The sequence below is a fragment of the Microtus ochrogaster genome, chromosome 2 (assembly GCF_000317375.1).
Source record: "Microtus ochrogaster isolate Prairie Vole_2 chromosome 2, MicOch1.0, whole genome shotgun sequence".
Classification (NCBI taxonomy): domain Eukaryota; kingdom Metazoa; phylum Chordata; class Mammalia; order Rodentia; family Cricetidae; genus Microtus; species Microtus ochrogaster.
In genome coordinates, this window is record NC_022010.1 from 66,629,672 (window position 1) to 66,650,551 (window position 20,880).

The 20,880-nt window shown below is 37.9% G+C and overlaps 1 protein-coding gene across 1 annotated transcript in view; it reads left to right on the plus strand.

Annotated features, from left to right (window-relative positions):
* Abi3bp (ABI family member 3 binding protein) overlaps positions 1-20,880 on the plus strand; it is a 219,320-nt gene that overhangs the window by 152,722 nt on the left and 45,718 nt on the right. The window contains exons 25-42 of the mRNA XM_026788609.1: positions 793-876; positions 2,344-2,403; positions 4,120-4,200; positions 5,247-5,330; positions 5,683-5,742; positions 6,448-6,531; positions 7,818-7,877; positions 8,889-8,972; positions 9,924-9,980; positions 10,983-11,045; positions 11,658-11,738; positions 13,324-13,398; positions 14,308-14,364; positions 15,070-15,144; positions 15,649-15,696; positions 16,426-16,491; positions 19,014-19,088; positions 20,239-20,313. Coding sequence (XP_026644410.1) covers positions 793-876; positions 2,344-2,403; positions 4,120-4,200; positions 5,247-5,330; positions 5,683-5,742; positions 6,448-6,531; positions 7,818-7,877; positions 8,889-8,972; positions 9,924-9,980; positions 10,983-11,045; positions 11,658-11,738; positions 13,324-13,398; positions 14,308-14,364; positions 15,070-15,144; positions 15,649-15,696; positions 16,426-16,491; positions 19,014-19,088; positions 20,239-20,313 — 1,269 coding nt within the window. The remainder of the gene's footprint in view (positions 1-792; positions 877-2,343; positions 2,404-4,119; positions 4,201-5,246; positions 5,331-5,682; positions 5,743-6,447; positions 6,532-7,817; positions 7,878-8,888; positions 8,973-9,923; positions 9,981-10,982; positions 11,046-11,657; positions 11,739-13,323; positions 13,399-14,307; positions 14,365-15,069; positions 15,145-15,648; positions 15,697-16,425; positions 16,492-19,013; positions 19,089-20,238; positions 20,314-20,880) is intronic.

Genomic DNA, 20,880 nt, shown 5'->3' on the forward strand with positions numbered 1-20,880 from the left:
TTCTTGTCCATTTTGTCACCTTCATAACCACTGCTTCTGGGACTTCACAAAGCTTCTGCTTCTTTGGGTCCTTCACATGTTTGAGTGTTAAAGGGGCGTCTTGTTTTAATAACGTCTTGTTTTTATGAGCCAATTTATTGAAAAAGAATACACACATATACAGATACAGGCTCACTGTGACACCTTAGACTTTTTCTATCTCTGCTTCCATGTATCATGTTCATCACATGCACACTTTTGGTATGTGGTATCCATCTCTGTCCATGTCTTCAGGGGAACCTGCACCATCTAGGCTGAGTTAACTGAGTTTGTGCGGTTCTTATAATGTGCTTTTTTGAAGATGTAAATTTCTGCATTTTAACCATGTTCGTGCTTTGTTTGATTTTTGCCATTTTAGGAAATGATAAAACTTTGGTTTGATGGGGACAAATATAGAAAATATAAAATATGTTCAAGGCTGGCCAATTGATATTGTCAGGACTTTCATTAGTGTGAAACCACCCACACTACCATGCACACAGTAACTGCAAGGTTTTGTAACATCTCTTCATTTGGGAACCCTTATGAGAAGCTATAGGAAACATTCTTAATATATAGATCCATATTTCTTCATGAGTTTTATTTCTTAAAGAAATCCAAATATCATAAAAAAGCACAATATCAAGACGGAATAAATACTACAAAGCTCAAAAGGGAAATTTCTTGAAACCCAAGAAATTATAAGAAACATATTCCTAGTCAACATTTCTAAAATCCAGAATTCTGTATTAACCTGAGGTTTTCTTCCTTCAGCTCCCAAACTGCCTCAACAACCAAGGCATCCACATCCCAAACCTAAAACTACAAGGAGTCCAGCAGCACCTCAGGCCGAACTGGGTAAACCTGTAGGGTTTCTGCTAAGATCTCTGGCAGCCCATCCAAGCAGGTCTTACAGAAAGTATAATGGCAGCTCAGATGGGATAAGGGGAGATAATGAAATGGCTCAAGTCCTTATGTTCTATGTGCTAGGATTTTCTCTACAATGGTTGATTTTCTGGCAATGCGTCATTATCAAGTGCTCATAGTAAATATGTACATGGATGAAGCAACAAGAGAAAGAGTCTATGTTTCAGCAGAGAGGGGTGATTGAGCAGTTACTGCCAAGTCCTGTGAGTCATAGTAGGCATTCAGGTCAGAGAACAGTAAGCACTTCCTGTATGGTGCTAGGGAATAGGTACTGCAGACTTTGCAACGAATGTGTTTTTGTTGTTTATTTCCCCCAACTGCTTATAAATATAGATGTAATTCTTACAGGGAAGATAACCTAGGGAGAGAATGGGAACTTCTAATGGGCAGAGAATGCCTGACAGACAGTGAAAGGAAGCAAATTTCCTCTTATGCAAAGATAGGGTTTCCAGAAATTGAATGGTTTTAATGAGGCTCCTGCAACTAATGGCCTATAGGACAAGTTGGAAAGTTCTAAATGTTGAACTTGGTAGCTTAGAGTGCACCAGAGAATTGATTTATGGCCACACTTTCTTTGGGTGTTGGACAAGGCTGCCTTGATAAGTCACAGACAGAGTGACTGCCCCTTGTAATGCAAGTTGGAGATCTTGTCGGTGAGGCAAATTTGGCTTAGATGTTAGCCTTGTTCACTGTAACAGAATGACTAGCACAGGCTACTTACAAAGGAGAAGTTTATCTAGTTCAAATCCTTGAGTATTCGTATTCAGAGGCACATCCCAGACCCTGGCAATGGCTATTCCCTGCTTGTACCATCTCCTGGCATGGTGCTAAGGTGGGTGCGTGTACAAGATCTAGAGACTGATCGTATTTCTGTCCAGGAGCAGAGAGAACTGGAAGAACCAGGTTTTTCCTTTTCTATTCACTCTGGAGAATAGAAAACTCAAATATAGCTCAAAGGGTCACACAGAACTACCGAGGGGTTGTGCAAGCTGTCTCATGTCCTCAATGACCTAAGACCTTCTTACTACATCCTACCATCCAAAGGTACCACTACCTTATAACAGAATTCATGGATGAGGCTTCAAAGGACACAAGCTCAAATGATAGCTATTTGTTTGGGTGCATTAGTAAGCTCAGATTGTTGGAAAATTTGAAGGTACTTTATATAAACTTTTCAGACCAGTACCTACAAATGTTTGGTTCCATTCCCAAGAGACGAGTTGGCATCTGAGAGCAGAGACACTATATCATTTTAGTTCGGAGAGTTAGTCACATGGCTTAGTATTTCAGAGATTTTTCTATGCTGCCACAATTCTCTTGAATGAATATTTTAGTTTTTATAAGTTCTATTGTTTGGGATAGATGTCTTGATTATTTGTTTTTGCTATTTTTGGCTAGTTTCTACTTCAGTCTTTGAACCCGTTACTCCTTTAACAGAGGATCCAGTGACCACAATAGGTAATGATACTCCTGACTCTCAGCAAATACTTCATTCATTGCCAGCTTCATCCCATGTTATCACCCAATTACAGTCTTCATTTTATTTGAATTGAACCTGTTTAGAAGTGCTTGGTTGAATGTATAAGAAGTCGTGGCGTGGATCTAGTTTGGATTATTGGTCTGCCTTGTAACAATATTTAAATGTTACTTTAAGGTTTTTGTTTAACCAAATTCTTGGTTAAGACCAGTTTCAAGTATATTTGGTGTTTCTATCTCTAATTTGTGCAAACAAAGCTACAACAGGGATTTTTTTTTGTTAGTATGTGAGCAATGTGATTTAGTAGGTTAAGTAGCATGTACTATCATCAGGTTGCTATCTTTAAATACTAAACTCCATCCTTAATATGAATTGAAGTCCTCTCCCTCTCCACCATAGTTTTCAGATTTCTCAGTATTGTAGCCTAATAAGATAATTCCAGAAGAATTATTTGAAAATACTAATCCTGACTTACTAAACTAATAATTTCAATTAATATGTCCGTCTTTGTCCCCAAAGGTACATTCAATAACAAAAGATGCAATAACATAGTAGGGGATACAGATTCCTGAAACTAAGGAACATTTGCCAAGCTTTGTAATACCTAAAGATTTTTTAAAATTTTTGTAATGTGCTGAACTATAACTTTAAAATAAATCAATCTTACTTTCTTTTAGCTTCAAAAATGTTTGAAAGAACACAAACTTAAAGCCACCTATGTCTAGATGTGAAACCTGAATCCAGGCAATGGTTGCAATATCACCTTGTTATAGGTTCCCCTAGAGAGGGGACTCTCGGAAGCCTGCTAGGCACTCATGGCTGGCTAGGCCTTTGCAATCGAAGAGACATGTAGAGTCCTTCTTTTAACTGGGAGTAGCATGAAAGTTATTTCCCTTCTCAATCTGGAGGCTAGTGAAATCACGAGAAGCTGTTTTGGAATGGCTGCTTGCATACTTCTTAACTTCAGAACTCTTTGTGCAATCATATTTTTTTAAGCCTGGTGCATATTTTCTTTTTTTAGTGTTAAAATGATATAAGTAAACTTTCTATATGCTTCTTACAAAACATTAGAAACATGTAAGGACATAGGTAAAATTGTCCTGAAGTTTCCCCTGTTGGAGACGGACAAGCATTGTGACATGAGGAATTGCTTGCTGAAGCATTTCGAAATGAGAGCAAAGATGGTGCCTGATGCCTATCTGGGGGATGGGTGCAACCTGCAGTTTGGCTGGTTGGACAGAAGGATTGCTGTTTTCTGAGAGCTTTACTAGGACAGCCGTTCCAGTGTTATAGAGTGGGTACTTCATCAACAGGGATTTATTCTTACAGTGGTTTCCCCTAAGGCTTCTCTGTGGCTCACAAATGGTTGCCTTGCTATGTGTTCATATGGCCTTCCCTCCATGTATAAGCACACTCAGCGTCTCTTCTAATAAGGATATTTGGCAAATTATGATTCCTTAATTACATCCATAAACATTGTGTTTTCACTTGGACTTTTACCCTTCAGTCTATGAATTGTGAGGGCACAATTCAGTCCATAATACTCTCAGCCAGAAAAATACACATGCACACACACACACACACACACACACACACACACACACACACTAGATTCAGTGTTGTGCTGGCAGACTCATTTTAAAGTAAATGTTGTGTTCCTTTATGCATGTTTTTAAAGCTCATATTTATTAATTCAGTTCCTATTACAGACCGTGAACCTGTTACAGACCTTGAAGTGCCTGTTGCTTTTAGAACTGAGGCCCCCAGGACAACACTAGGTAACACCCTTACTTGCCAAGCGCTTCTATTGCTCATTGTATAGTCCACTAAGTCTCCATCTCCACAAGCGGCCTTTCCACCCCTCTGAGAAAGCATTCATCCTCTTCTTATGCCATCTGCTTCAGAGTTCAGAGCGTCTTACAGACACGCTTCTTGTTGTGCTTAGGAGAGATGAGCTTAGTTAAAATATTAATGGCCACATGGATTTTTGAAAAAGTCATGTTATCCTGTGTTTCATAGAACAGTGTTCTGTTTCATAGCTGAGTTTTAACCACTGTCGAATGGCTGCCCATCGATAGCAGCTACTCTTATGCTCCTTGGTACATCCAGGTTTCTAGGTCTATTTCTGAAAACTATTGCACAGTGTGTTTGTTTCTTTTGTGTTGTAATTTAAGCACTGATGTATATGATCTAAATGTATATGATATATATATGTGTGTGTGTGTGTTGTGTGTGTGTGTGTGTAAGCAATGATGATTTAAGTAATGAGACACCTTAGTATAAATTTGACAAATTGGAGATGACCAATCTGAAATGTTAAATTATAGACCTTCTTAATATGATTCAGATGCCCCCCCTTCATTAAATGAATCCTTCCCAATCACTTCCCCCAAAGTGGGGCTCTATGACTTTCTCCCAATGAGTATCAATCTCCTTGCCTTGAGTGAGCACCTCAACTGTGACCAGGAATTTACTTCAAATCACTGTCGATAGCCGGGCTATGGTGGTGCACTCCTTTAATCCCAGCACTCGGGAGGCAGAGGCAGGCGGATCTCTGTGAGTTCGAGGCCAGCCTGGTCTAGAAGAGCTAGTTCCAGGAAAGGAACCAAAAGCTACAGAGAAACCCTGTCTCGAAAAATCCAAAAAAACAAAAAAACAAATCACTGTCGATGACAAAAATAAGACATGCTTGTTTTTAAAAAAAGAGTGAAAAAGTCTAACTAAAGGAATAACTGCCTGCACCTTTAGGAAATCTGAGAGTTGTGAAGGTCTCTTGTGTCCAGGGTCGTAAGATCCAAAGTAACACGAGGCTTTTTTTCTTCAGCTAGCAAAATGTCAAAAAGAACTCGCCGTCCAAGACCCAGACCTAAAGCCACAGTGAGCCCTCAAGCACCTCAGACAAAACCTGGTAAATTGGGTAAATTAGTGGCTTCAGGGTGAGCCCCCATTGTCTGTGTCTTCCGAGACTCAAAGCACTGGTGGTAGTAGTAGCTCTTACACTCCCTGAGTGTGAGAATAGGAGGCAGCACCAACAACTTCTCCGTGCCTGTTTTAAGGAAATTATGGGTAGGTGAGACACAGTAGGATTTAGAACACAACAGAAGTTTAGCAAATGCTTAAACAACATTCTTTCAGATAAAAGTTTAATTATATTTTTCCCCTTGGGGCAATTGATACTCTAGTCATATATGTTATATGTAAATGTTCTAATTTAAATATGCATTTTAAATCTCTTGGCTTATTGTGCTGTCTTTGGCCAGTTCCTCCTGTAGTCCTGGAACCTGTCACCCTTACACCTGAGGCCCCAGTCACAACACTAGGTAATGTTGCTAAGCCGCTTTGGTAACAGGTCTTCTCCTCATTGTCACACACAGGGAGTTGAATCTTACTTCATGTGGCTGCTGGATCATTCTTTGTAGCCATTTAGACATATTCATCCAAAAAGTATGAAGACTTCATAATTATCTGCTTTTAAAATGTCATACATGAAACTTCTTTGGGCCGTCTATCTGCCATGTTGCCTTCTTGAAGCGTGTCCTGTTTCGTATTTTGTTTTAAGGGGGTGTCACTGTGGCTGGATTTTAAATGTGTCAAAATCTCAGCTACACAGAAAAGCCATGGAGCCCAAAGGGCCAATGGCACATTTATGTTTCCCTTTTTCTGCTGGCATAATATTTTGTTGTTTCATTTCTATTTAATAAGGCTTATTATGATAATTATATAGAATCCATATCCTATATTTGAATGATTAAATTATAAATCACAAATCATAAGTAGTGAAAATGTCTACTATCCATTCAAATTTAGGCATGGTTCCTACCCAGTTTTGAAACCTTATGAAACTTAGATAATAATTACTAACCTTTATTTCTATAATTAAATGGTAGCCTCTTTCTTCATAGAATTTATGATTGAAAAAAACTAGATGATAAAAAGCCAACAAGCTATCATCTTTTCACCTTCTGTGACTTCCTGACTCATAAATAATGAAAATACATAGTAATACAGTATTTTTCTTCCTTTAGCTCCCAAAATACCACAACAAAAACATCATCCACCTCCCCAACAAAAGCCCATAATGAGACCTGAAGTACCTGAGTTCAAGCCAGGTAAAGCATATGCACCCAGTTTAACCAACCTCAGCAGTGTGACCTAGCAGGGCCTTGGAAGATATCTGAATGACTGAGAGCCTCCAGTGCATCCCCATGTGAGCAAAGCTGCACAGCAGGGGCCAGGAGAGGCACAGGAGCTCCACTGTGCAGCTGCTGAGCAGGCAAGACTGAGTGAGGGAAGTCTGCAGACAGCTGGATCCCCACTGCTTCCTGTGCGCAAGCTTCTCAGTCACCTTGTATTCTTATAACTTCCTTTTATGTCCTAAAGATACAGTTTCTTCAGGATAATTAGATCCAGTTCAAATAAAAAAAAAGCATTTATTAATTACCTTCTATCTCCTCCTATTCCTACTAACACTTTGGAGTGAACGGGGGGGGGGATAGATCTTGATTCTCAAACTTGTAAGACAGAGTGGAAACCTTCTTTGTACATAAATATAGTTGAAGATGGCATAGGACAAATCTATGCAAGTGCAAGATTAATTTTGGGGGTGTAAACGTAAGTGTTAGGTACATAAGTATTTGAAGTCAGGAATTAAAGGTTAAAGAAGTGTAGAGTCTTGAAATCACATTAGAGCAGGACTGGCAAGAAGAAAGGAGGAGAGCAAAATGAGAAGCATGAGAGGAGTCTCGGGAATGCTGCTGTGGAGGGGGTTCCCCTTTAAAGTGGGAGGAAAATCCTTTCATACTTCAGCCAGTCTTTGGTCTGGCAGACATCAGCACCTCTCCTCTCTCATAAAGGCATACTCCTTCTTTGTGCGTGATGAAGGAACCTCGCCAATTTATCGTGTTGTTAGCTCATTTCCTTTCCAAATATGAGCTCTAAGCAATGTGTCCACAGTCCATTTTGGATTATTAATTAATCAGTGATAATTAATAATTACTACCAATACTAATTATTTATATTATTGATCAGTTAACAATTTTAGTATCGGTAAAATATTTATATTAGTAATTGAATAATTGATTAACTGAACATTATTATTATTATTAAAAATGACAAATGAAAAAATAGGTGCCTGACTTTGGCATGACAGATTCTTCGGGAGTCAACTTCTTGCTTTTCTAGTTTAATGGTTTTTAAGGCTAGTGCATTGTCATAGAAACAGGCTTGTAATCATGCAAAGAGCTCGCCTCTTGTGAGACCTGCTATAGACCTTCCTCATGTTGTCTGCCAGGCTTGTAATCATGCAAATATTATTCTAGGAAGATCCAGAGTGAAGAGATTTTACTTTTCAATTATTTAAAGCGATCATTTGATTTATTTTAATACATTTGCTCAGTTCCTACAACAGAACTTGAAGCTGTGACACTCGGAACTGAGACTTGGGTGACAACAAAAGGTAATACCACATTGTGACCCTGGCTATGTCCTCTCCTTTGTCACTGTCAAACTCATGACATCCATGTCATAGTCACATACTCTGCTTTCTGTGGTGGCACCATCACCTTGTTTGCTATTCTATAAAAATCTTCATTCTAAAAGAACTGAAAACTATGGCTCTTCAAAGATCTCACCTCCTGTGAGACCCACCATAGGTCTAACTCATGTCATCTGTCAGGCTTGTAACCATGCAAAGAGCTCTCGTGAGACCCGCCACAGACCTGCCTCATGCCGTCTGTCAGGCTTGTAACCATGCAAAGAGCTCTCGTGAGACCCGCCACAGACCTGCCTCATGCTGTCTGTCAGGCTTGTAATCATATGCAATAATTTTGTCCTTGTGTGTCCTGTGGGGACTCTGAAAAGCAGTTTTCATACTTCTAACAATTACCATAGTATCGAGAAGTTTCCCTAAAAATCTGAAATCCTATTTAACTCTTCATCCATTCACCTTTACCATATAACATTTGTTCTTTGACCTTTCAGTGAATTATATGCTCAGTCTTACTTTAACAAGCTGTCAAGAACTCCTGATCAGTCATGCTCAACCACTATCATGTCTTAGCAGTGATTCTCAGCATTTTTGTGGAGAGTGATTCTCCCTCTATGTCCAGATTCACATTTTCTAAGTATCTCGGGTGGGTTGTCCTCAAACAAGTACTCTTCCTGTCTCTGCCTCCCAAGTGCTGAGATTATGGTGTGTGCTGTTTCTGCCTCCTCAACACATTTATTTTACTAAAGTTCTGTTTTTTCCTTTCACTCTTCGACCTAGCCACTATGTTTTCCATTTTCCATTGACCTAGCCAATAGACCTTTGCTTATAAAGGGAAACAAGGAAATATGGATCAAAGTTTTGAATTAATAAGTTGAAAATCGAATTGCCTAAAATATAAGTTTTACTAAATTTGGCACCATTACCCCCACAGCTTTTGAACTACAGACTTTGTTATAATTGAAGATTTTCTTTCCTCAGCTCCTAAAACATCAAAACGGACCCGTCGTCCACGCCCCAAACCTAAAACCACAACAACTTCTGAGGCTCCTCTAACTACACCTGGTAAATTAAGTTTCTGGTCACAAGGGGACTTGTAGCAGCTCTGGGGAAGCCATGAGGAATTCCATTGGTAGAAGCATTATCTCATGTGGCTGAAGGCACCGTGTGACTTGTTTCTGCCACCACTGCCATGTGTGTAGGGAGAAACATTAGGGACCTGTGTCCTGGAGTACTTGTGCTCTCTGCGTTAGTATCATCACTATCACCACATACATAATTTGTTACTGCTGATTTAATTACACATTCTTCTCTTGAAGACAAGATTTCACAATGGCACAGGTAATACTGTGATGGGAAAATTCCCTGAGAGCTGTCAAGGGAAGTTCTTGAATGAGCGGTTGAGAAGTTTGGATCTGACCCAAAGAGCATCAGTGACCTTTCTATCCAGTTAAAACACCGTTTCCCTAAGGATAGCAGAGAGCTGTCCCCCTCGGAAGCACACTTATGAGATAGCTCCTGTCCTGCTTTGTTGAGTACCTTTGTCACACACGAGATCTCAGCCCAACCTTACACATGACTTCTCAGGAGACACGTGACTCGCTTGCTTTACGCTCGGCTGCATCACATACAGAAAAACTGTTTGCTCTCTCTGCACACATTTAGAAATGTTATTTTCTTAAAGCTTCCATACAAAAGGCCATGATCACAGAAGTAGTATCTGTGCATCTTTGGTGGTAAATGTCTACGATTTCTAGGTCAGTCAACAGTAGCTGGAATGAGGTACTCCACATACCCAGAGGAATATCACCTTGACTTTATTAAGATGTTTAGCACACAGTATAGTCTGCAACTTAGTACTTCTTAAAGACATGTTTACTGGGGCAGAAAGTGATCAAATCATGAAATAACCAACTAAATCACAGACGGTTTCTTAAACTTGCTCTCCACTTATTCCAGGAAGGGTGTGTTGTGGTCGTGCTGAATTCTCACGTTTGTTTCATTGCCTTTAATTAGTTGCTGCTACAGAGCTTGAACCCAGTGCTTTTAGAACGGAAGCTCCTGCGACTGTGGGTAATGAGAATGCATGTCCTTCCGCTAGCAGTGTTTCTCCATCCATCATACCATCCATCATACCACCAGTGCTTCTGCATCTTAGGACCACTCCACCTTCATCCTCTGTTGTCACTCCATTGCAGTCTGTCTTAAAGTCATCCTCAGTTCTATGCCATGTTATTAGTTGAATTTCTGAGCTCGCTGCATGGACTAACTTCAGGACATCAAACTGCCATATCACTCACTACTCAACGTCATGACAGGTGATCACGTTCATGTCTAAACAGCGCTGACTAATACCGTGGCTCCATGTGAATCTCCATCTCTCACATTTATGCTGTGTATCCTTCGACAATTGTGAAAATATAATTCTTTATTCAGAATGCTTTTGGATATATTGGAACCTTTGTGATACATTGGAGCGATAGTTTGAAGAATGGTGGTTTTAATAAGTTGTTAAACTTAAAAGAGGCAGGCTTTTGAAATGTTCAAACTCTAGGTTTTCGTGATAGAGACTCCTTTTCTAGAAGGTTCAACAGTCTTTTTAAATCAAGGATTGTCTTGAGATTTTGATGAGTATTTTTCAAAGGCTTGTCTTCATATTTTCCAACAAATAAACTTTTAATTATATAGTTATTTAAACAGTAGACAAAAAAATATGTAGCCATCTTGTTTTCTATAGAAGCTCAAGAAGACTACTAAAGCTTTCTTTAGTGTAGTCAGAAAGGAATCTACCTTGTAAACATGTAAAACCTGACCAACACAATTCCACAGTCATGAAAGGACAGATAATGAAATGTCTAGAAGATCATCCCATGCACAGTGACATAAAGTTAGGTATGTACCCTGCCATCTTGCAAGCCTATGCCATGAAATACTAGGCACATAGGCATAAGTTAGCCAAATACGAAAAAAGCAATTGTCTTTTTTCTGTTAGTTTGAGACTAAAGATATTCTCAAAATTAGCCTAAACGTGAATTTTTAACTTGTCTTTGGTTTATTTTCTTCCTTTCTGTCTAGTTCTTGCTACAGCCCTTGAACCTGTCAGTCTTAGCACCAAGGCTCCTGAAAGATCAACATTAGGTAATGGTACTGTGTTCTGGAATGCTTTGTCTTGCTTGTTTCCCATGCATTCCACTACCATCCTAATCTCATTGTCATCTGCTTCATTCTTGCCATCAGCCACTCTTCAAATTCATATGCTACTGCTTCTTGAGAAAGTAAAGGTTCTTAAAGTTACCTCTTTTAAAAGCTACCCATGGACCTAGAAGATAGCTATACTTGTTACCTTATTTGAATGCGTAGTGTATTTTTGTCTAAACAGGGCTTAATCTAAAGCTGAATTTCAAACTAAGCTATTGATGTCTACATCTTACCTAGACAGAGTAAACTATAGCAGTATCATGGGGCAATGTATTCTTGAGAATCCTGAGAAATTTCAGTGTCAAGTTAAGGTCCTACTACCTGGAGTTTGGCTATAGTTTTGTTTGATATTGGAGATCTATGACTCTCTTCATTCATTGACTTAATTTTATATTTTAGGTTTCTTTCTTAAGAATCTTTGGTGATTAAAAAAATAGAAAATATTTTAAACCCAAGACATACATGCCCTAAGTTTCAGGGAAAGGTATTTTAACCCCAATCTTTGTTTTCAAAACCAACAGCATGAAATTAATATCAACTTTCTTCCTTCAGCTCCTAAAGTACAAAGGACCCGCCGTCCACGTCCCAGACCTAAAACCACAGCAAGTACTGATATGTCTGAGTCCAAGTCGGGTAAATGTGGAATGCCTGCTTTGAGGGCTGCTAGCAGTCTGTCATACATGGGTCCCAAAACCATACCAGTAATGGGTAGCTGATGTTCTCGTGCCATTTAAGGAAACCAAGTCATTGGGTCCACTTAACAGTTGCTCCCTGAATAGCTTCCCATACGAGCATGGCTTGGGAAAATATGTTCCTAATTCCCCAAGTAACTTGGTTTGGATCAAGTTCTTTTCTTGAAAGATGAGTTGATGGCAAGATTAGCGTTATTTATTCGTGGTTACATATTAGCGTTGAAATATAAGATCTGTTGCTGTGGCCTTGGTTATATCGGCAGAAATTTTTCCAGCATCCAAGAAATACAACATACTGTTTCCTTTTTACTTTTATATATACTGCCTAAGAAAATTTCCAAAGCTGTGATCCATAATAGTTACAACTAGAAAACCATGTAGCTAGGAACCTCTTAAGTAGATAGAATTAAGAAATGTGTAGCCAAGGTCAAAGTTGTTAACTATTACCCACAACATTTTTGGTCTACTGTGACCAACTTTTTAGGAAGCAACTGTTTGCGTGCTGCTATGGAATTTAAAAACATGTTTGTCATTTGAAACTCATGTTTTGAAAGAAAATTTAAGGAATTTTGTGGGTGTTAAATTTTCTCATGTTCTTGTTCTGGGCTTTGAACTTGATATTCTTAGTACTGGGTCTCCAGAAACAACATTGGAGAATGATTTTGTGACATTCAGAGAATGTTTTTTCTTGCTGGTTAAAACCCATCTGCTGTCATGCCAAGATTGTTCATACTTTGTAAGACTGTGGCTAGGATAGCATTTCATACTTTGTAGTCAGTCACGGAAACTCTGGTGTCATCTACCTGCCATTTATCAGCCATCCTTGGAACCACTGGCAGATACCAATCTGCTATGGCATTCTTTTTAAAACTCAATTGGTCCACATTATTGCTCCTCTCTTTGGTGGTGAGACCTATAAAGCTACAATAATTAAGAGACATAACCTCACTCTGAACAACTTACTTCCCATCAAATCAGTGTGCTCTGCTTCTTACTCTCATTTTAAGTCATGAGGTAACCCTATTGTCAAAAAATAAGCTGTGCACTGAAGCTACAGGTTCCTACATCACTGATGATCTCCGCCATGGCTTACTGATGGCTCTTGCTCTTTGCTGGGTAGTATTATATTATTCATTCCTTACTTAACAGATGAACGCTGTGTCTTGGATTTCTAAGGAAACTCTTAGTGATGTTCTGTAATGAACGAATAATGTCTTCCCAAGGAGGATGCTTCAAATCAGGAGTCAGCAATTTTAGTCTGAGAAGGGTTAGATAGTAAAAGTTTCAGATGTTGTGGGCCATCCAGTCTTCATCACAACTGTTTACTTCTGCAGTTATGGGTGAGAGGTAACTATATTAGCATGTGAATAGGCCCTGGCTCATGCTGGCTTATGTTGTGTCCATGTTCAAATAAGATTTTGCATTTCATGCCATTTTCAATTTTACATGGTGTAAAATATTGGTCAATTTTTATCATTTTTTTTAAAAAGAAGATTTACAAGTTAACTTAAATCCTCTTTTTCCAGCCCTCACTGAACTGCAAACTCTTGTTTTGAAACCCGTGACTTCACCAAGCCTAGAAATGACACAAAGTCAACCTGGTAAATTGCTTGATTTATATGACTTCAGTAAGAGTTTATATGTTCAAATATAAAATCTCCTCTTTCTATGATTGCACACTGGCGCTAAATTAGTAATACTTTATCTTCTATTATTCCATTAGATATAAAATATCTACCCTTCTTTCATTGAGTTTGCTCTATATCTTTTGGATAACATTCACATAACTAATTAAGCAGTCAGCAAAAGCTCTGAGGATTGATTATATTCCTTCTTAATTCTATCCACAGTTATAAAGATGTGGTTCTATTAAACAAGGAACTAAATGTGTGCTCAGCCACCTTAAAGAATGCTAGTTCATTTGTAACCATTGAAGAATCAAAACATCATTTTAGTAAAGATTCTTTTTAAGTTCCTTAAATATAGAGAATCTTTTAAAACATACTGACTTTCAAGTCACAAACAAAATTTAAATGTCATATTAAGAATACTGCTTCTTCTCTAAAGCTTAGCTTTGAAAAATTGGATTCCATTTTTTGGGAAGACTTTGATATAATTATAATACAATATTTTGAATGTTAGGTATCACAGTCCAGAAAAGACCTTTTTGTTTGTTTATGTCATTCGTTTTATTTCCTCCCTTTTTTAAAGAATAAATTATGATTTCTTTATTATGTCTTTTAGTTAGATGAGATGACAGTTCAGTGCTCCTATTAAAGATTTAAGGTGTGTTTATTTACAATAGCCAAAACAGTTACCATGTCATGGATTCAACTCAGTTATTAGGGTTTCCTTTAGTGCTTAGCTAATGCAATGGTTTTTTTTATCAGAACCAGGTCACTCAATCTTACCAGGTATCCAAAACTCTTTTGAATAGTTAGTTTGTCTAATTTGCGTAATGTTTACAACAGCACATCTTTGACCAGTTGTACCATTGTTTGATTTGCTAGTTTCTGATGACCTGGAATTGGTTGTGTATAGTACTGAGTCATCGCAGAAGACAATAGGTAAAAATGTTCCCAGTGGGAACTCAAGACTATGTGCTTTTCCATCTCATTGCAAGATGCATCATTGGATGTGATCATGCTTTGTGACAATTCATAGCCACCTGCTCCTCGTGTTTCCTCTATGTCTATCCAATGGGTGGGTCTTCAGAGCCATCATGAATGTAGTAACTCATGCTAGCTAGTATATGCTATATTGCAATTCAAGTTTCATAGTTTCCACTCAGTTAATGAAATTCATAATTTTTAAATTCTGATTATTCTTTGTATATGTACATGTGAATCTGCACATATGTAATACATGTAATATATGTTTACATGTAATATATCTTTTCAGATTGTGTTAAGGCTTCATTTTCAGGTTTCCAAAGGACTCATCCTAGACTTTTTACTTACTAAAATATTTATGTAAAAATATGTAAGAAAGTAAAATTACCTACTCTACTTTAAGTAATAATTGCTGTAATGGACCCTGGAAGGCATTTATTTGTGTGTGCATGTTTCTATGCATGTGTGTGTGTGTGTGTACATCTGCCTATCTGTCTTTTTTTCCCACACAGCAAGCATCACTTCATTTTTACTCTACTAAATTGCAGCAGTTTTCATAATCTAAATATCTAACCTGTATTTTCAATTAAATTCAGGGTTTCATAACAACCTGCTTTGCCCTGCCCACCACTAACCAGCCATTTCATGTTTCTTCCCCAGCACCAGGTGAAACAGATTATATAGATACCACTACCAAAGAACCTCTCAGGCCAGAGGAGCCAAGGACAGAAAGTGGTAAAATTTTCCAAGCTATGATTCACTTATTCTACTATATAAACTCTGATACTTGATTGAACAGATTTAAAGGGCTACACTTCCAATCCACCTATCAATCCACCCACTTCTCACCCCGCCTTTTACTGGGGATCAATCTAGGGATTCACATGTTTCTGTATGTGCTTTAGCAATGAGCCACGCACATCAGCAACTCTAAGACAATTGCATTCTTAGAATTAATGTGATAGTTGATACTCCTTGAAACAAAAAGTCTATATTTGTTAGTATCTGAAGATCAAAGCATAATCGCATTTGAAAGTCAGTTGTTGATAAAATATGAATATTAGAGATTTAATACTATGAAATATGACTTTCCTCCTTTTTTTCCTGTCTAAAAAACATTGTCTTGTCTATAATATTATGACATTAATTCTTGAGAATGAGATTGCAGATACTCAAGAAACACTTGTGGAGCTGAACGTCTTCCCATTTTTAAACTCATTCTCCTTTGTTTTGATACAGTTGTGGAGTCTCTTACACATGTGTCTGAGCTTCCTGAGACCCTGCTAGGTAATGACATCCTCAGCAGCACATCTCTGTGTTCTGTGTCTTCATTGCATCATCACTCAAGAGTCTCATGATCGCCTTCATTGTGAATTCATGTGGCACTTGCTTTCTCTGTTATTGAATTTTCTTCCTAGTTGTTCCTGTTCATAATCATTGTCAAAAATGTCTTTTCATGTAGCATCATCATCTTGGTCTCCTACTATTCTTATGTTAGCCAAACTGTTGAATATAAAATATATCATTTTCCCTAGTATTTTGATCACTGCCAGCTCAGCACTATCTGGCTGAGGCTTGTGATCTATTTATATTTTCTGACCTAGAGATGTACTTCCCATTAACAGTCTTTCCATCATGTTGACCTAACATGTTTGGTTCTTTGTTATCTGTCATCCAAGTGAAAGTCTATGCTTCTTAAATGGTTTGTGCTATAATTTAAAAGTAGCTTTTCCCATTCATAGTTCTTATTGAATATATCATCCAAGCATTGTTAAAGAGGTAGAGATTTTTGAAGTAATGATATTGCTTATCTCAAAAGTATTTTACAATCTGACATCTATCTTTTTTAAGTAGAATGAGTTATGAAGAAGTATGGGAACGCTGATTTCCTGAAATTTAGCCATTTTCTTTTCTTTTCTTTTCTTTTGACATCTGTTTGCTACCATCCTGTTGTCTGTAATCTGAGTCCGTCAAGCACTATAGTAACCCCAGTATAATTTCCTTCAATTACCATAGAAACATCATCTCTGCCTTCCCAAACTATAATCCTACTCAGACCAGATGTGCCTCAGACTGAACCTGGTAAATACACTATTTTGCATTTCATATATGAGGTGAGTGTTTGTAAAATAACAACTTGACTTGTCCATTTTGAAGCCCTGCCTTCATCTCAGCCTTCGACGGGTGAGCTTACTTTTCTGACATAACATCGCTCTGTCTGTCATCAGTAATCTCTCTCTCAAATGGCAACGTGTAAATCTTTAACATAATGTTGAAAATTACCTCTCCACTACTTTTAGTAGTTTTAGTAGTTTTTAGTTCAAGAAATAGTAAGAATTAGTAGTGTTAGTAGTTTTTAGTTCAGGAAACAGAAATATTTAAAAATATTTTATATTCTATTTAAATATATACATATATATACACATATATGTATATATTTGAATTACTTTGTTGTCTTGACCATCTTTGTAACTGCAAAGTATTTTGAGATATCTTACTCATGTTTGAAATCATACAATACTGACAGAAACAGATTTTGTTGTATAATCCACATAAAGGGGTATTGATCAATCCTCTTATCATTATTCGGAGGCTTCACTACTGCTCACTCCTTCTTTCAATAATCCAGTGTCTCCTATATCCTTCCCCTGGTATTAGAAAAACTGGTATCAAACTATTAGTCATAAAGTTTTCCTTGATGGTGGAGTTTGATCTGAATGAAAGCAAATCACCTTCATGGATAATAAAATTTCTGCAGTACCTATAGTTCCCCATGAAATAGGAGTTAACCATGAATAGGCCCAAGCTTATGTTTGGTTGTCATTGAACTATTTTTAAGCCAGGCATGGAGTTCATGTCTATAACCCCAGCAATCTATGAGGCTGAAACAGGAAGATAGAGTTTAAGGCCAACCTCAGATACATAGTAAGATAATTTGCCTCATACCTTTTCTCAAAAAAATACTTTATATGGTTCTATTTCCAATGGAGGTAGGATATTAATTTACATCACTATATTCTAAAGTACGTATTAAATATGTTTCCTAATAAATGGTACAGTTTGACTGCTTACCTGAATTCTTCATTGACTACATGAATGGGATCTGTCTCACATCATTACAACTACCACTGCCAAAAATTCTTTCAATAACCTATTAACATGATATTGAGTGTCTAATTCTATGTACTGCCTGTGATTTTTTTTACTCTTGTTTTTGCTTTTATTTTGTGAGAACAAACAGTTGCCATTTAGCCCAGGCTGGCCCAGAACTCAATATTCTCCTACCTCGAACCCTCAAGTGCTGAAATCACAGGTATCCACCCCATGTTTGGCCACCAGTCATCAGATGACATTTGGAATTGCTTCTCAACACATTTTTGTCACCACATGGTCTTTTGTGCCTGGGGAAAGCAAATGGCACATCAGTTAGGACCTCAGGAAGAAGGGAGCCTGCACCATGACATCACTAATACATTCAAATAATTAATTTTAGGATTACAACACTTCCTAAGCATGTGTTGGTTTTGGTAGAGATTGTGTCCATTGGCCCTGATTAGCTAATGATGCTCTAAACCACCAACTTATTTTAAACCGAAGTAACTTCCTGTGTATCTTGGTCTTGATCTCTTTACAGGCTAGAGATGTGCCCTGACACCACCGTGTATCTTGTATGTTCCCATTTATTATCAGGAAGAAGTCAACCCTGCAGATTCACACACCCACTTCCGGTGTCTAGCAACTTGTTCTTGGTGAATGATTCTTAAAGTTCTCAAACCACATAACATTAACACCAGTTTGTTTCTTCTTCTTAAACGTCCAATGCCAAATAGTTCTTACTTTCAGCAATGTTTTTCTTAAGACATCTAAAACTGCATGGCACTGTGGATATCATTTTGTGCGTTTTGATCTTTGTTCTTCCCACACACATTTTAGTTCCGCTGAAGGCAGTGTTCTCAGAGGAGCAACCCCAAGCCTGATAATTCCTTTCCATTATTGGGATATACTTTTATCTTCTCACTGAAGAAAATAAATGAACTTTATATCAGTTTCCCTAGAGCCTTCCTTGGATCTTTGCCAGCGAAGGAACGCGGCTTAGCAGAGAAGCTCTTTGGTGTTCAAGTTTTCTTCACCACTATAACCACTAGAATTGTGCTTTGTGTAATAATATCATATTTCTCCCATCCAACTTGCTATTTAAATCATTCTGCTTGAATTTTTATCATAGTAATTTCTCTGTTCGGAAAAGACGTGTTTATATTTAAAGAATACCCCTGCATATTTATGATAACGCAGATTAGTAATGAGATGACGGTTATTGTGTGCTTCATTGTTAACCTATTTTCAAAGTATTTGAAGTAGGTATTTCTAAAACAACAACAGATCTCTTTTGTAAGCTGAAATTTGACGTATGTTTAATCTGTTTCTTTTATCCTATATCCATGATCTCCCTCTCCTTTGCAGCTCTCTGAAGATTTTGGATAGCAATTACTGGGTTTATTTATCTTCAGTCACTCAGCAAATACCTTTGAGCTTCTAGAAAACACAGGAGTTCTGGAAAGGGTCAAGGGCTCCAAATCTGTGAATCTTTTTTGTCTTTCTTTTAGCTCCCAGGCAGACACCCGGTACTCCCCACAAGCTCAAAACAACACCACCCCCAAGAATCCCACCGCAACCACCAGGTAACTACCAAGTTTATGATTTAACTTCTAAGACTTAAAGGTAATGAGTTTCAGTTTTTAGCTGTTGTCAAAGAAGTCTCCCTTTCTGGGAAACCTAAAGTATTTATCAATATTTCTGGACTTCATCAGAAAGCACATAACTAGGCGAGTTTAATCCAGAAAGCTTTCCTAACCTCTTACTGTTTCAGATGGGGAGGTCCAATAGTGGGTTTCCTTAGAGGAGCTGCTTACCCCCTTTTTCCTACAAATTTAGGCTCTTTTCCTGGCCTTTCTGCTGTCCCACAATGTGCTTCCACTAACCTGAGTCCTGCTCCTAAAAATGACCTAGCCACTAAACAGGGGAGGAACGTTACTGTCACTGACGGTCTACAAGCAAGAAAAGAAAATGTTAGCATCAATATTAGCCTTGGTCCAGGTGGTAATTCTTGAATCCTACCAGGAATAGTTTAAATAATTTCAGGATCTCTGCTATTGTTCTAGGTATGACCTCTAATATTTGATTCTGCTTTTTATTCTTTTTAAGAAAACTGATTCAAAGACTATTCTATATTTTATATCTCACTAATAATTAAAAATTTGCCCTACTTTGTGTATTATTAATCTGTTCATATTAATCACTAAATTTTATTGTGACAATAATATTTTTGAGATGTAAATATATGGAAATAACTAACAATGAGAAGCAAAGCGAAATCTGACCCAAACAACTGGAGTTTCCTAAAGCCTGAGGTCTGGGCACAGGAATCATGTCTGGCCCTTGGAGTCTGTGGCAACTCTCAACTCTAGTGCTTAATATGACCCCAGTCATCAACCCAAGTCAAGCAAGCATGTCTTGAAAGAAAAAGAAGCCCTCTATTAACTTAATTCCTGGATCCTCTCATATGAAAATTAAAAAAAAAAAAAACTCTTTATCCCTTTATCCTGATGATGTCAAATGTAATTTCTTGGACTTCATTTTCCAACAACAAGGAACTTTCATTGGATTTCTACCTGGATTTTAAAACTTATATTATTCACTTTTCTGACTGACTCTATCACTGCTACCTTGTTCTGTATTACACTTGAAGCTTATTCCCCATCAGGACTGATGTGTTAGCATGACTAAGAAACAAGAACCCTAGTGGCTCATGATCTGAGTTCTCTCTTTCAGTTCCTAGGGGATCTCAGCACACTATTTCCAAACCAAAAATGCCACCAAGTCCTGAAGTGACAGACACTAAATCTGGTAAGCATCTTATTTTGTATTTAAGCTAATCCTGCTTTCCCACGGGCACTGAAACAGCTGAGTCCAGTGAGCTAATTCTATCATGCACCCTGGTGGTTTTTATTTTCACAGGTGTCTCAGAAATTCTAATCGCACATGTAGTAAAGCTATTATTACAGTGAAAATGGAGACAATTATGCCAAGAACAGAATGTTTTTTCTAGAACCAAAGTTTGTTGTTTGCTTTACTGTGGGTGGGTTTAGGTAGGGTTGCTGGAACACTTGAATATTTTATAGGTAGGGGGGAAGGTACTCACGGAAAGAGAAATATGAACTATTGATGAAGCTATAGGAGAGAATGGTTGCATGTATCTCAGTCATGAAGAATTTGGCTGACATGCCCATGGCCCTAGGTTCAGTCCCTAGCACTAAAAAGAAAAGTTACAGTCACAGTGCTTGGGCGCTGGACCCAAAGGGATCAGGAATACAAAGTCAGCCCCAACTAGCGAGTTGAGACCAGCCTGGAGTACATGGAACTCTTTGTCAAAATCCACTAAAACAACCTACGATAGGAATTAATAACAGATGC